General features: G+C 43.9%; 1 protein-coding gene across 1 annotated transcript; it reads left to right on the top strand.

Annotated features, from left to right (window-relative positions):
* The first annotated feature begins 439 nt into the window (after positions 1-439).
* LOC139542675 (tyrosine-protein kinase Srms-like) lies at positions 440-16634 on the top strand. The gene is made up of 8 exons (XM_071348400.1): positions 440-1297; positions 5104-5225; positions 5705-5871; positions 13801-13948; positions 14295-14453; positions 14781-14962; positions 15391-15547; positions 15786-16634. Exons 1-8 carry the CDS (start codon positions 951-953, stop codon positions 15983-15985), a joined length of 1482 nt encoding a protein of 493 aa, XP_071204501.1. The 5' UTR covers positions 440-950; the 3' UTR covers positions 15986-16634.
* The last annotated feature ends 994 nt before the right edge of the window (positions 16635-17628 follow it).

Below are 17628 nucleotides of genomic sequence, written 5' to 3'. Positions count from 1 at the left end.
GATATTTGTTTATTTTTTGTTGTATACACTAAATTGCACAACATGATGTACTCTACTGACAGCTGAATGCTTTATTGTAGGCTATACGTTTACATTTATATTGTGTTCATTGTACAATACAATATATTTCCAAACCAATGAGGAATTGAGGTGTACATCATTACCATAGTTATATAGTCTACTTCTACATCATACACTGTGATAACCAATGGGTTATAATTGTGTTACCAGCAAATTTATTTTTTAACAGTAAAACTACGATTTTAAAAAACAACATTTATTAGTATATTGATAAGGAGAATTACGTATAATAGATAGGGAATTAAAAACTGTGTGTTGCCTATACGCACGGACTATATCACTTGCACCAGAGACAATGGTGTAGTTGTAGATGGACAGATATACTCTGGGGTGTTGTTGATTTAACCGCCAAGCACGAGCAGCAGGCGGACAGGTTCACAGACGCGGGGATAGCGGGAAATGTCTAGTGTTCCAAACAAAAACCCTGACTATACGCATTTCGTGGACCTGGCACAGCAAATGCCACTTGCAGTGCAGAAATTTTGACCGTATTCCAGAGAGATGCGGTATTTGGTTATCATTCATTGGAGGACAAGTATAGGTAGGCTATTTCCTCTTTTAGGCGCACTTGGCAAATGACTGAGGATCAATGTGGGCACAATTGGACATGGATATCTCGTTTCCGCATTCCCACGGCCAACAGTATTGTGTCCCTGATCCATCTCAACACAAAACAGGTTTCTCCTGATTATCAACCTAATTATCGCTGATGCCGCACTATGTTTGCTGTGAAGGAGAGAAAGGGCAGCTCGAAGACGTCTCGAAACTGTATAGGCCTCTGGCTCTCCTATTAACACATTTATTTTCGCGTCGTATTGTCGCGGTTCCCTAAAAAAACCTGGATACCTCGGCGTTGCGACTGGCTTGGGATGGAGGTTTGTTGTCGTGGTTGCATGCCATGCTGTAGCCGACTATGGAACTGGATATGGCCCGAATTCCATTACCCAAATATGACCCGACCAGCCGAAATCCCCACTATTTCAGGTGATATCCGTTCCCCGTCCCCCAAGAAGAAACCGACTCAGCTCTATGCGGCTCTGTTTGATTTCGAAGCCAGGAGCGAGGAGGAGCTGACTATCAAGGAAGGGGACAAGCTGTCAGTAATAGAAAAGAGGGGGGATTATGTGCTTGCCAAAAAACTTACCGGTTCGATGGAGTCCGGACTGGTCCCGGCTACATATGTGGCCATTCTACAGGACGAGTTCGCTAATCACAAGTGAGTGGCGCGTCTATGCGCGCGGTCAACCTCAACATTGTTTCATTCATAATATGCAGTTGAGATTTCACCATGTTTCTTTCACTCGTTTCGGGTTTGATTGGCTTTTGTCCACCATATTGTATAGGATCATGTTTAATCTACCAGGTTTACCAATAAGGTATTCCAGAACCTACAGCGACATCTTTTTGGACGTATTTATTATTATATTTTTTTGGTCTGATCTGGACCGGCCTTAATTGATTTCTGGACCCATAGCCGCGGGAAGTAGGGGGTACTGTTGAAAATGTATAATTATACTTTTTTTCTTCACAAAAGTAGTATGCTGGGACTTTACTAGTCCTGTATTAGCGGACTAATATAGCCTTTTCTAGCGTAGCTCGGGCTAAAAAATGCCGAACGTACACAATGTTACCCTGTCGGGTCAAGAGTCACTCTCATAGGAACAGATCAAGGCACGAACAGAAGAGAGCGAACAATGAGACAGTAATCCCTATTTATGCATTTCCAAATCCCGCGGTATTACCCATCATACCCCCCCAACCTTTCCATCTGTCCTGACATATTTAACCCCTGCTAGTAGCCATGAGAACCATAACACACCCACAAACACAGAACACAATACCGGGTCGTTACAATAGCCTTTTCTAGCGTAGCTCGGGCTAAAAAATCACAGCACCCCCACCCTGCAACATCTTCCATCTGGACCGGCCTTGATTTGGATAAAACATAACACTATACAAACGTATATGGACACCCCTTCAAATTAGTGGATTCGGCTATTTCAGCCACATGTTGCTGACAGGTGTATAAAAATGAGTACACCGCCATGCAATCTCCATAGACAAACATTGGCAGTAGAATGGCCTTACTGAAGAGCTCAGTGACTTTCAACGTGGCACCGTCATAGGATGCCACCTGTCAAATGCCTGCCCTGCTAGAGCTGCCCCGGTCAACTGTAAGTGCTGTTATTGTGAAGTGGAAACTTCTAGGAGCAACAACTGCTCAGCCAAGAAGTGGTAGGCCACACAAGTGGTGCTGAAGCACGTAGCGTGTAAAAATCGTCTGTCCTCGGTTGCTTCCAGGGGCAGTTTGGAACTCACTACCGAGTCCCAAACTGCCTCTGGAAGCAACGTTAGCACAATAACTGTTCATCAGGAGCTTCATCAAATGAGTTTCCATGGCCGAGCAGCCGCACACAAGCCTAAGATCCCCATGCACAATGCCAAGCTTTGGCTGGAGTGGTGTAAAGCTCGCCGCCATTGAACTCTGGTGCAGTGGAAACACGTTCTCTGGAGTGATGAATTACGCTTCACCATCTGGCAGTCCGACCGACAAATTTATAAAAAATAAAAACAGAAACACCTTATTTACATAACTATTCAGACCCTTTGCTATGAGACTCAAAATTGAGTTCAGGTGAATATTGTTTCCATTGATCATCCTTGAGATGTTTCTACAACTTGATTAGAGTACACCTGTGGTAAATTCAATTGATTGGACATTGGAAAGGCACACACCTGTCTATATAAGGTCTCACAGTTGACAGTGCATGTCAGAGCAAAAACCAAGCCATGAGGTCGAAGGAATTGGCCATAGAGCTCCGAGACAGGATTGTGTCGAAGCACAGATCTGGGGAAGGGTACCAAAAAATGTCTGCAGCATTGAAGGTCCCAAAGAACACAGTAGCCTTCATCATTCTTAAATGGAAGAAGTTTGGAACCACCAATACTCTTCCTAGAGCTGGCCGCCCGGCCAAACTGAGCAATCGGGGGAGAAGGGTTCCTCTGTGGAGATGGGAGAACCTTCCAGAAAGACAACCATCTCTGCAGCACTCCACCAATCAGGCCCTTATGGTAGAGTGGCCAGGCGGAAGCCACTCCTCAGTAAAAGGCAAATGACGGCCCACTTGGAGTTTGCCAAAAGGCACCTAAAGGACTCTCAGACCATGAGAAACAAGGTTCTCTGGTCTGATGAAACCAAGATTGAACTCTGGCCTGAATGCCAAGAGTCACGTCTAGAGGAAACCTGGCACCATCCCTGCGGTGAAGCATAGTGGTTTCAGCATCAAGCAGATGTTTTTTAGCGGCAGGGACAGGGAGACTAGTCAGGATCGATGGGAAAATAAACGGAGTAAAGTGCAGGGAGATCCTTGATGAATACCTGCTCCAGAGCGCTCAGGACCTCAGACTGGGGCGAAGGTTCACCTTCCAACCGGACAACGACCCTAACCACACAGGCAAGACAACGCAGGAGTGGCTTCGGGACAAGTCTCTGAATGTCCTTGATTGGCCCAGCCAGAGCCCGTACTTGAAGCCGATTGAACATCTCTGGAGAGACCTGAAAATAGCTGTGTAGCGACGCTCCCCATCCAATCTGACAGAGGTTGAGAGCATCTGCAGAGAAGAATGGGAGAAACTCCCCAAATACAGGTGTGCCAAGCTTGTACAGTGGCATCATACCTAAGGAGACTCCTGGCTGTAATTGCTGTCAGAGGTGCTTCAAAAAAGTACTGAGTAAAGGGTCTGAAATGTAAATGTTATATTTACGTTTTTTTATTTTTAATAAAAGTGCAAAAATAACAATTTAATACATTTTAGAATGAGGCTGTAACATAACAAAATGTGGGAAAAGTCAAGGGGTCTGAATACTCCGAATGCACTGTAAGTGCAGTGTGACAGATGAGAGCGATTATAAATATTATATTTTGCAATCTTCAGTTGGCTCATCTTTCCTATATTAAATGTATTGAAAAGTTATTATTGTGATATAATGCTTACTTCAATGAGAATGTACAATATGTGCTGTTGAAATTTGGCCATAGAATCAATGACATAAAAAATATGTATTTTCAAAGTCTGTAAATTAAGTATTTCCAACGTTTATTAAGAAACAAAGATAACCTGATTGCAACTTCTGGAAAATAAATATTTTCTACTATAATTTTAAACCGGATTTCAATGTACGAAAAATACGTATTTTCAACAACCGGAAAATGCATATTGTTTACGTCCGTAAGATCCGTCTTTTATACGTTTTTTTCCCCAACGTCTTTTTGCTTACTGGGTAGGCTATATTTAACATGTTTTATTTGAGATCAAAAAAGATTTGGCATGGTCATTATTTCAAATAGAACTAATTCAGATTAAATAATGTCAATGTTTGTTGACAGAGAAGTGACACAGCACCCCTCCCTCCCTTCATGTTTACTACTGCACAGTTGACAGCATTGTAGTATATAACAATGCCACTGTATTACATTTCTGTATGTGGCTACCGTTACCATTTACAAATAAAGTTCCTGTCTTTGTGGTCAGATTGGTGCAACTGCAGTCAAGTTGTAGCTTTAGTAACTACTCTATGCGAAGTACAGCAGTGGATACACAACTTTTGACAAATTATAATCTCTCAACTCAGCTCACACCCGCACCTGACAGAGTTTCAGGTGAAACCTAATCGTCATGGAAAGGTACCTAGTGTTTGCAGCACAGCACAGCACAGCCACACCTATTCTTGTTAATTACTGTAAATAGCCTTCCTTACTCTCTGGAGTCTAGCCTATTAACCACACCTACTTTTCCACTCAAAGCAGCTTGCGTTTGAGAAATAGATCAGTTATTAGATTACATTGATATTGGGGGGGGTTCACTGCGGTTGTTTTTTAGGAGAAATTTGTGTGTGTGTCTGTGTCAGTGTGTGTGCTCTTGTCTGCTCCTGTGTGCAATTGTGCATGTGTCTCTTTTTGTCCATCTGTCTTCCTCTTTCCCTGTCTGCCTGTTCATCTATCCATCTGTCTGTCTGTTGAGGTGGTATTATGGGAACATCAACCGGCTGAAGGCTGAGAAACTGCTCCAAGCCTCTCAGAATAAGGATGGCTCGTTCCTGGTGCGCATTAGCGAGAGCCACAGTGATGAATACACCATCTCAGGTAAGCCCATATTGCATGGTCACATGTTAATTACTTGGTAATTCATTAACACAAGCACCGTATGCACCATTTGGTAGCCTACTGGGTAGCTCTGAATTAATTTAAGTAAATACCAGAAAGAACCCATTGTTACCCACAGAGATCCTATTAAATAGAGTTCTAATATTTAATTATGTTGTTACCACACAATTTCACTATTAAATACTATGCAAACAAATACCAGTGGAAAAAGTGCAGTCATTCATTCACCAATGGGTGGCAATAAAGTACTTCCGTAGTTGAGAACCACCATCCTCTGATCACCCACTATACTGTAAGCAATGTCCAAATCAGTGCTCATATGTCCTGTTGCTAATATTACTTTGGCCAAGTGTGGGTGTGACATAAGACATTTAAAAAGGAAATCCGTGTGTAAACCACCCTGCTTTTGAAATGTGTCATTTAAAACAGTCAAATCATGTTTGCCCTCTCCTCCGCAGCCAGAAACGATGGGAAAGTGTTCCATTTCCGGATCCAGCGTTCATTGATCGGGGCGTACTTTGTGTCAGACAAGATTTCCTTCGCCACTCTGGGGGAGCTGATCCGCTACTACCAGAACAACTCCAGGAGTCTAGGAGTGCCTCTGGATGAGCCATGTGCACAGCAGGTGTGTGTACCACCCAGATCTCACACACACAAATCCAGAGTTTTTGGCAGACAAATTCCCCAAAATCCAATCATATGTTAGAATTATGTGTTTACATTACATTACGGAATCAAGAAGCAGTAGTGTAGTAGCAGTGATCAGGCTGTTTTTACTGGAGACCTCTCCGTGATCAGATCTCTTCTCTCTTCCTTCCCAGCAGAGATGTGACTGAATCAGAGGCTGTGGAAAGCCCCGCAGACACACACACACTCCCCCCTCACTTCAGGCCCTTTTTATTTCAGTTGACACTTCTGTAGCTTCCTCGTTTTGTTGTATGAAACAAACATTTAGACTGAGCCTCTTGAAAGGAAAGCCAAGATGATTTCAAATTCTCTTCATGAGATTGAAAGGAGCAGATGTTACATTTCATTTGTAGTTTATTTCATTTAACCATTTGTTTATTTTGATTTGCCAAGACAATCACAATGTAAACTTGGTAATCATTTAAGTATAAATCATCCTTTGTAGATTATTTATTGATCATTTCTTGATTGACACATATATTTTGTAGCACTTGATTATGAGTCTAAGTATCAAATAATACATTTGTATTTTTAAGAGCCTGTGTTTTTAAAGAAACTTACCTATCTTTCAATGTACTAAAGCCATCTGATCACCACACTCACACGACGGGGCTGTAGTGGAGCGGGTCGAGAGATTCAAGTTCCTGTGTCCTCATCACTAAGAAATGAACATGGTCCACACACACCAATACAGTCATGAAGGCACGACAACGACTCTTGCCCATCAGGAGGCTGAAAAGATTTGGCATGGGCCCTCAGATCCTCAAAACGTTCTACAGCTGCAGTACTGAGAGCCTCTTGACTGGCTGCATTAACGCTTGGTATCCGACCACAAGGCTCTACAGAGGGTGATGCGGACCGCCTAGTAAATCACTGTCAGAGGAAGGCCTGGAAAATTGTCAAAGACCCCGGCCACCCATGCCATAGACTGTTCACTCTGCTACCGCACAGCAGCAGTACCAGAACGCCAAGTCTGGGACCAAAAGGCTCCCGAACAGCTTCTACCTCCCAGCCATAAGAATGATGAACAGTTAATCAAATGGCCACCTGGGCCTATTTGCATTGACCCTTTTTTGCAGTCGTCACTAGTTACCACAGCCACAAAGTCATAAACCCCCCACCTATTTCTACAATTTGTCTATTTAAAATCTGATTTAACCTAAACCACAATCCTAACCTTCTGCCTAACCCTAACCATAAATTAAGACCAAATATAAAAAATTAAATTAGAATACGGCCAATTTTGACTTTTTTGCACACACTCATGCATATTGTCACGAACCGGCTCGAAGCCCATAACAAAAAGCGAGACGACGTGGAGATAAGGAATAACAAAATATATTTATTAACTAAAGTAAACTAAACACAATTAGCAATTGTGTATGTAGTCAGTAATCAGTAGTGTAAGTGAGTGGTTGCGTGGATAAATGTGATAATGAGGGGTGTTGAAAGCTGCCAATGAAAACTAACAAAAACAGCCACAAAAATGCCACAACCAAAATCTATCAGTGTCTGCATGGAGAGAGTCTTCCCAATTAATGGGATAGGGGTGCATTTATCCTGGGACACACCCGAGCCCAGGTGTCCCATTTCGCTGACGACCCTCCCGGCTCCACCCACCGGCATCCCAGTAAGGAAAACTAGAGCAAAAGAATTCGGCAGACAGTGGGAGGGTCGTCACCCCCTCCCCCCCTCCCCATAAAACCAGGGACCAACAAAGACCCCGGAACATCGTACCAGTCACACAACAAATTGATCCAGCCTTTGCGTCCACTTGCCCCAGCCAACCTCGTCCTCCCCAGACCTCAGCAACCTCTGCGGATAGGAAGCAACCTTTAAGAGGAAAGAAAACGAGACCAGAAGGGAACAGACAGGAGCGACAGAACAGGACAATACCAGACACAAAATAAGTGGTCAGTCACGTGAACATTCAGGAACTGGGAGCACGAGAGAGCGCGTCAGCAATGACATTATCAGTCCCCCGGATGTGCCGCACATCGAGATGGAATGCTTGTAAAAATAAACACCATCTCATTATCCTCAGGTGAGGTGAGGGTTATGGTCGGTGTAGACCACAATAGGTACTACTCCTGACATACACTTCGAAGTGTTGTAGCGCCCATATGAGTGCTAGCGCTTTTTTCAATGACCGAGTAGTTCAACTGATAATGGTTCAACTTCTTGGAAAAGAAACAGGCCTCTCAACCCCAGACACATCTGCTTGCAGCAAAACTGCACCTGCCCCCACATGACTAGCATCCACCTGCAAGGTAAATGACAAATCCACGCGAGGAGCAGCCAACACCGGAGTTGAGGTAAGCAACCTCTTTGCATCTTCAAAAGCCTGTTGACAACGAGAAGACCATACGTAAATAGCCTTAGCTTTCAGCAAATCTGTCATGGGAGCGACCACAGTAGAGAAGTTCCTAGAAAAACTACAATAATAACTAAATCATTCCCAAGAAACACATCAGTTCCTTTTTAGTAGTTGGTGGGAAAGCATCAATAGCTACCACCTTAGCCCAAACAGGATGCACTTCAACCTGCCCAACCACCTTTCCATGGTATGTAATGGTCGCCTGAGAAAACTCACATTTAGCCAGATTTATCGTGAGGCAACCCGCAGCTAGGCGGTCGAACAAGGCTTGAATACGGGACAGATGTTCCTCCCAAGTATCTGCATATATATCAATACATCGTCAAGATAAACAGCACACCCGGCCAGACCGGATACAATCCTGTTCATAAGTCGCTGAAAAGTGGCAGGTGCATTACACATTCCAAAACTCATAACCGAATACGAGTACAGACCAGAGGGTGTAAAAGGCAGAGATTTCACGTGCCCTATACGTCAGTGGCACCTGCCAATAGCCCTATAACAGGTCAAATTTGCGCAAACTTAGCTGCGCCGACTTAATCAGCGCAGTCCTCCATTCGAGGAAGAGGCAATGAATCTGGCTTAGTGACACTTTACCTTACGGTAGTCCGTACAAAATCTGTTTGTCCCATCCGGTTTACTGACCAAGATACAGGCAGAATCCCGACTGGAGAAAGAAGGCTCTGCCATCTTACTCTCCAGCATGTACCTGACCTCAGCATCCAGACAACGCAGTTTCTCTGAAGAAACTCTATAGAACCGCTGACGAATGGGGTCAGCATCTCCAATGTCAATATCATGTTCCATTATGTTTGTACGTGTAGGTGTATCAGAAAACAAACCTGGAACTCTCCGAATCACACCAACCATCTCTTTCCGCCCATCAACAGGTAGATGAGCGAGAAGGCTGTCTAAAATATCCAGTGTCTCTGAATTTTTCAATCTACCCTGCAGTATGCAATCGTCGGGACCAGGAACATCTTCCTCCTCATGCACAGACCTAGCATGACAAGAACCCAGCGAAATAACGGTATCAGCCAAAAGAACAGATTTACCGTCCTCTGTAGACTCCCACTGTTCAGCCTCAGAGGAACGTGCATAATAGGGTTAACAAATTTACATTGCACAGTTGGTGCGCTTTTCTTCATTCTGGAGTGGCAACTAGATAGTTTTGCTCAGTGCACTGGCTCACAACGGTATATGGACCTTGAAACTTGGCTTGAAAAGGAGAACCAACAATTGGCAGCAGAGTAAGAACCTGGTCACCTGGACTAAAGTGACGAGGCTCAGTTCACCGATCAAATATGCCCTTCATTCTCTCCTGTGAAGATGATAGCTTCTCTTTAGCCATTTCCCCAGCGGCGTACAGGGGTCGCCGGAAATCACACACATAAGATAAAAGGGACTGAGGGGACTTCCAGTCATCCTGGAGAACAGATAGAAGTCCACGCACTCTATGTCCAAACACAAGGTCATTTGGACTGAAACCCGTACTCTCCTGTGAAACCTCACTAGTGGCAAACAGTAACCAAGGCAACCCCTCCTCCCAATCCATCTCAGTACAATAATCTCTCAAAGACTTAAGTGTTTGATGGAAACGTTCCAGTGCTCCTTGACTTTGCGCGGGATAGGCGCTAGACAAATTGTGTTTAATATGGAGCTGTTGGAGAACCTGACCAAACAGATTAGTGAAATTAGATCCTTGATCACTCTGAATGACCTTAGGGATTCCAAACAGTGAGAAACTGAGTCAAAGCTTTTAGCACAGACTTAGTCGTGATAGACATGAGGATAGGCAGCAGGAAACCTAGTGGTCTGACACATCACAATGAACAGGTAACTACTACCCTTTTTAGAACGAGGCAGAGGACCAACACAGTCAATAATCAGATACTCAAAAGGTTGGCTGAGTACAGGAATAGGAAAAAGTGGTACCGGCTTTATAGCTTGATTAGGTTTACCAGTTAATTGACAGGTGTGACAAGTTGATGAACTCAGAAACATCCCTCTTTAGTCTAGGCCAAAAGAAATGTCTTAATATGCGATCGTAGGTTTTCCTCGCACCCATATGTCTGTCCAGCAACGTCTTTGTGGGAAGTTGGCAACACCAGCTCACGAAGCTTAACTGGTACAACAACCTGACTAATCGCCTCCCCCAGAAAACAACCACCATGAGACACCCACTTTCTCATCAGGACATCCTCTTGGAGAAAATAGCCATGTGAGACATCTCCCAACTGTTCAACAGGCACAATTTGGTCACGCAACTCTTCTAATGTGGGGTCAGTCCGTTGCACGTTGATTAGATCGGAGCGGGATACAGATAACGGGATAACAGGGAAAGCAGTGACAGACTTCTTTGTGGTATTCTCGTTAGCCGGCGCAGTGATCAGGTCGCCACGGCTCAGAACTGACAGTGTTCAAACCTATTCCCCTAATTAGATCGCTATTCCCTGAATCATTCTCAGCAGAGAAGGGTAACAGACTCCAACAAATGATTCAGAGGCACCTGTGTCGCTCAGGATCTTCACTGGCACTAGGTCCTTACCTAACAGACACAAAACCCTCCATAATGAAAGGTAAATAGTCTGGGTCAATATGGACTTTCACATGCCCCTGGGCCTGAGACAATGTGTCAGGAGTGAACTGATGTGGAACAGGCACAGCTAACGCCTTAGATTTAACATAAGCACACATACTGAATGTACCCCTAGCCCTGAGAACTTGACATTCGTTTTCCAATGACCTGAACCTTGACAGTAGTGACACTCTTGACACAAGTCAGCTTTACCACGGGAGTCAGGCTCAACCCTAGTTGAATGAAACTCTGCCCGTGAACCAAAGTATCTCGGTGAGCGAGGCCCAAATCTCTCCGAACGCCCCACTCACTCCGAATACGGGGCTCTGCCAAGACACTTGTGAGTCAAAATATACTCATCCGCCAAAACCGCAGCATCAGCGACAGACTTTACTTTTCGTTCATTAATGTACATGGCTATACGATCAGGGATTGTGTCCTTAAATTGCTCTAACATAATCATATCACACAGCCCTTGGAAAGTCATAACTGCAGAGGCGGAACACCAGCGATTAAACTGAAGATAATTCTCGCTCAAACTCAACATGTGTTCATCATCCCTTTTTAAAGTTCTAAATCGTTGGCGGTAAGCCTCAGGAACCAATTCGTAAATCTGTAACACAGCCGTTTTAACCTTATCATAACTGACACTGTCGGCTACACTAAGAGCTGAATATGCTTCCTGCGCTTTACCAGTCAGCACACACTGCAACATTAAAGTGCAGTCAGAATCAGGCCAACTCCTAACGTCAGCAACACACTCAAACAACGAAAAGAATATCTCAGGGTCCTTTTCATAAAATGTATGCAACAACCGTAAGTTCCCAACAATATCAAATGTATCTGGGGCACGACCCCATGTACATCTGGGTCACCTTCCCAGAGCAAACTCTCCCCTGAGAGCCTTCCTTCCCTTACCAGCTCTAGCCGCAGCTAGATTTTAGCACACTCCAAATCCTGTTTAAATTCCAATTCCTTTTCATACTTTAGCCGATCATGCTCTAGCTGTAACAGAAGCAGTTCTTTCTGCTGTTCAAAAAGAAGACTACTAGGACTAACCGATGGAGCGGTCATTAACGTTAGAGAGAGGGCGAGTCCTCGGCAGAGGCTGCCCTAGTGGTAACTTCAAGAACACCACTCTCCATCAGATTGGCCTTCAATATCAACCTCATAGAATTTTGACGGTTATCACTAATTTCAACCTTGTAGCAACCTTCAACAGCTGTTCTTTAGTAGATAATTCTAACAGTTCCTCTGATGGGAAGCAAATGAACTCATCTAGGTAAGATGCCATAGTCGCAAGAAAATTAAAAAAATCTCACTCTTCCCCTCTGCTGAGCACACCAGACCACAACCAGAGAAATGACAATCACAATGGGCACCACAGAAGAGCGATATGGAGCTTCCCCAAAACCCACAGTAACTCAACCCTAGTCTTCATGCGGATTTGCGGTGGGTAATTATGCACTGTAGCCCGCTGGCAAGGAAATAAATCACCCAGCACGCTGGCAGATTCCACCAAGCCACAGATGTGCCCCCGAGACAACTGCTCAGTCCACAGACACCACACAAAAATAACCATGCCCAACATATTCCAAAGTGAAACACATCACTAAGCCTAACAGAGGAAAAAAGGCTATAGCTCCGGGTAGCTAGTGTCACTACCCTACCCAAATCTCCCACTGAGGTACACAGTCAATTGTACTCACCGCCTCAGACCGATGTCCCAACAGCGAGTAGAGCAAGAGTCTCCAGCCTGGGCAGGGGCCTGGAAACTAAACAATGTACTTTCTCCAACGCAGAACACAACCAACTATCCACCACAGTGGCAAGTTTACCAAACAAACAAACAAAGGCAACCAGTACTGGGCACCAAATTCTACAACTCAGACAAAAGATGCAAACTAAGCACCTACAGAGTTTAACATTAACTCCACATTTTCTCCCAAACAACACACATACTAGTAAGCCAAATGACACTAGTATTAGTCTTTCATAATGCAACAAAGTGCTATACGCCAAAATGTCTAGGAACCAACCTTATGTTCCCAGATGAGCCCCCACTTGTCACGAACTGGCTCGTGTAAGTGAGTGGTTGCGTAGATAAATGTGATAATGAGGGGTGTTGAAAGGTGCCAACACAAACAAACAAAAACAGCCACAAAAATGCCACAACCAAAATCTATCAGTGTCTGCATGGAGAGAGTCTTCCCAATTAATGGGGAAGGGGTGCATTTATCCTGGGACACACCCGAGCCCAGGTGTACCATTTCGCTGACGACCCTCCCGGCTCCGCCCACCGACATCCTATTAAGGAAAACAAGAGCAAAGAAAAATAATTCGGCAGACAGAGTGGGAGGGTCGTCACAATATTGACGCCACTTACACACACTTATGCACTCTTCACATACGCTGATACTACTCTGTTTATTATCTATCCTGATTACCTAGCCACTTTTACCTCTACCTACATGTACATATTGCCTATTACCTCAACTACCTCGTACCCCTGCACATTTACTCGGTACAGGTAGTCCTTCTATAAAGCCTCATTATTGTAATCTATTGTGTTACTATTTTTATTTGCTAATGTTCTTACTTTTTAACTCATTGTTGGTTAAGGGCTTGTTAGTAAGCATTTCACGGGAAAGTCTGCACCTGTTGTATTTGCCGCATGTGACAAATACTATTTTATTTTATTTGACACACAAATGCGTAATCATTTTGCTTGTGGTTTGCACTTTTGGGACTATTTCATTGGTTGCATTGTACTGGGAAAACAAAATGAAGCACAGCTCAAGTATTTGAAAGTATTCGCCATACCCGGTAGCTGTGTTCTGTGCTGCTGTAACAGTATTGTGGTGTCCAGTTGTGTGAGGCTGCTTGTAACAGTGTTGTTGTGGTGTCCCCAGAGGGAGCTGTTTGACATGGAGCCCTGGGAGCATCCTCGGGAGGAGTTTAAACTGCAAAGGAAGCTGGGGGAGGGCCACTTTGGAGAGGTGTGGGAGGCCCTGTGGATCAACCAGAAAAAGAAGGTGGCCATCAAGATGCTCAAACAAGGTAAGCATGCTAGCTATCGCTGCTATCATATTAATACATGATTCAGCACACTACAAGCAGAATTTTGGCAAATATTTGATGAGTGACTATTGATGAGGGAATTATTTTCAAAGACATAATGCAGATGGGCAAGTGCTGCAATGGCAAAACATTATAAAAAGCAGGAACACATGCATGCACAAAAGACACAATTACATACTCTCTAACTTTGAGTCAGTCCACTCAGGTCAGGGCTCTCACATTGTTCATAAAGGGATTATAATACTACATAGGGTTAGTCCTAAGCTCCTTATCACCTTGATAGCACTGACCTCAGCCTCTCTCTCTCTCTCTCTCTCTCCTGCAGAGGACACTAAGCAGGATGAGTTTGTGAAGGAGGTGCAGGCACTTAAGAACCTCCACCACCCCAAGCTGATCCAGCTGCTGGCCCTGTGTTCCAGGGGAGAGCCCGTGTACATCGTCACTGAGCTCATGACCAAGGGCAACCTCAAGTCCTACCTGGGCAGTGAGTCAGTCACACCCTCCCCTCTGTTCCCCAGTCTTTACATTGCATTCAGTGTGTGTGTTCACAGATGATTATGCTTGACCAATAACATAAGTATTCAAAAACCTCAAGTGGTCATTGGGTGCTTGGCTGAAAAAATGATGTAATAGCAGGAATCAGATATGGCTTGCATATTAAATAACTCCATCTCAGTTCACCTGACAAAGATCTGTTTGAGATTTAAATGTTTTTAACTAATAAACGTATATGTTAAGGCAATTGAGTAACTATGCTGACCTTATTATGCTTGACAGATCCTAACCTGTGTGCTCACTATGCTGTTCTCAGCGACGGAGGGTCATGTGCTGTCCTCTGCCCACCTCATCTACATGGGCAGCCAGGTGGGCGAGGGCATGGCCTACCTGGAGGACCGACACATCGTGCATAGGGACCTGGCGGCCAGGAACATCCTGGTGGGAGATGACCTGGTCTGTAAGGTGGCTGACTTTGGACTGGCACGGATCATTAAGGTAAGGATAGAATGGATGTGACATGAATGTGAAATGTATGGAGAAATGAAGAGGGAGAACCTATAGGTTAACTAAAGCTTTAGAAAAATATGCTGTATGTTGGGCTTACTTATCCTGGTCAAGGCGAAATTGTTCACTCTCAGATAAAGCAAGGATTCTTGCTTAAAAAGCAAAAAAAGAATTGGAACATTTCCATAGGAATATGAAGAAATTCTTAGTAAACACAAATGGTTGGATATGTCCCCTCTCTCTCTCTCTCTCTTTCTGTGTGTGTGTGTGTGTGTGTGTGTGTGTGTGTGTGTGTGTGTGTGTGTGTGTGTGTGTGTGTGTGTGTGTGTGTGTGTGTGTGTGTGTGTGTGTGTGTGTGTGTGTGTGTGTGTGTGTGTGTGTGTGTGTGTGTGTGTGTGTGTGTGTGTGTGTGTGTGTAGGACAGTGTGTACACAGCCAGCAGAAGCACTAAGATCCCAGTGAGATGGACGGCCCCTGAGGCTGCTCTCTACCAGCGTTTCTCTGTCAAGTCTGACGTCTGGTCCTTCGGTGTGCTGCTCTATGAGATGATGTCACGAGGAAAGATGCCATACGATGGTGTGTGTGTCAAACGTTTTCAAGACAATATTCTTATTTTTACCATTATACAACACGTATCACGAGAAAAAGTCAACCCTCATTACAGTTAATCTATTACCTCTATCTGTAAAAATGCTTTTGAATATTTCCCTCTGACTGATAATATTTATCCCTCTGAATAATATTTATTCTTCTCCCTCTTTCTCTCTCTCAATCTCTCTCTTTTGCTCTCGATCTCACACAAACACATACACAGGAAAGAGCAATAAGGAGGTGCTGGAGCTCCTGTCGACAGGCTATAGGTTGTCCTGTCCAAGTAGGTGTCCCCCCAACATCTATCGCATTATGTTGGAGTGCTGGAACCCAGAGGCCTCTAAGCGGCCCTCCTTCCATGCCCTGCACAGCCAGCTAGACATCATCTACGCCCGCATCTACTTCAAGACCGTGGAGGTCTAGATCTGGAGGAGGAGTAGGAGGCCAAGGGGTGACTGCACTGACATAGACACTCAGACCAATGCAAAGCAGAGGGACTGCAAGACATTATCTAACATGGTGATCCTTTTTTAACACCTTTTAGTCTGTTTTTAGCCAGTTGTCTTGGTTTTGTCATTGATGTTTTTATTTGAGGTTATGTGCAATAAATAGTCCCTCCTGGGGAAAGGGAGGAAGGAGAGAAGGAAAGGAGGGCAAGAGAAGTGGAGCCATTGTTACAGCCCACCAAGGCCCTATGCTACAGTTTGCCCCACTGCACACAGGCTAAATGGCCAGTCATACAGAAAGTGCCTATATGTTTACACACTACAAAGACTTATCTCATAGAGACAGCTCACACAGTCCACAGTGATGGAGGACATGGTAATTGAGACTGGAGAGTGAGCCATAGAGGACATCTTTTGGAATTTCTACCAATGGAAGATTTTTTTTGAACTGATGCAATTTTGAACAGTCAACGCATGATATTGAGGAGATATACTAATACAGTTTGGGAAATATGAGCCATATCATAAACTTCCTTTATTCTACTTTGATTAAGTCTCTTCCATATCTTGACTATGCATTGGGTATTTAACAACCAAAATTATAATAAAATATTTTCTAGATAACAGTCCTGTTTCATTTTGTGTGTGTGTGTATGTTAGGAAGAACATACAATTATAATGCTTCATTTGTGTACAAAAAAACGTAACCACCCAATTTCTTTAAATCCTCCATAAATTAATGGGAAAGCCAAATCAACCTCTGGTTCTTCAATCTTAGCTCATTTATAGCTGGCCGTACCGCGGCGCTGTTCACTGCCTAGGTGCTGAAATCGCAGCCGACTTTCATGACCGCTAAACGCAGTGCAGTCCATTGTGCCGAATTCAATTTCGTCCGCAGTTAGTCTTTCAGCGATATTTGTTGAATCTGAGAAAAAGGGCAAATTATTTTCAATTAAATTCATATTACCACAATTGGATTTTGTGTGTTTGAATAAAATAAAAGTAGTGATATGACACGAAAAACGTAGGCCTAGTCTACAGTAGTATGCATTGGCAGCTGGAGTAAAATGCATTTTGACTTCTGTTATTGTTTCTTGTTATTATTATGGCCAGTAGGCCTACAGCATAAGCTCAGCAAATCTCACCAGATGGGTATACAGTTCATTCATACAGCCTTATTCTAAAATTGATTAAATCGTTTTTTCCCCTCATCAATCCATTTAAGAATGATGGCCACTGTGTTCTTGGGGACCTTCCATGCTGCATAAATGTTTTGATACCCTTCCCCAGATCTGTGCCTCGACAAGATCCTGTCTCGGAGCTCTACGGCCAATTCCTTCGACCTCATGGCTTGGTTTTTGCTCAGACATGCACTGTCAACTGTGGGACCTTATATAGACAGGTGTGTGCCTTTCCAAATCATGTCCAATCAATTAAATTTACCACAGGTGTACTCTAATCAAGTTGTAGAAACATCTCAAGGATGATCAATGGGAACAGGATGCACCTGAGCTAAATGTCGAGTCTCATAGCAAAGGGTCTGAATACTTATTTAAATAAGGTACTTCTGTTTTTTTTTATACATTTGGAAAAATGTCTAAACCTGTTTTCGCTTTGTCA

This window comes from Salvelinus alpinus, chromosome 17, assembly GCF_045679555.1.
Source record: "Salvelinus alpinus chromosome 17, SLU_Salpinus.1, whole genome shotgun sequence".
Taxonomy (NCBI): domain Eukaryota; kingdom Metazoa; phylum Chordata; class Actinopteri; order Salmoniformes; family Salmonidae; genus Salvelinus; species Salvelinus alpinus.
This window is presented reverse-complemented; position numbering and strand designations above follow the sequence as displayed.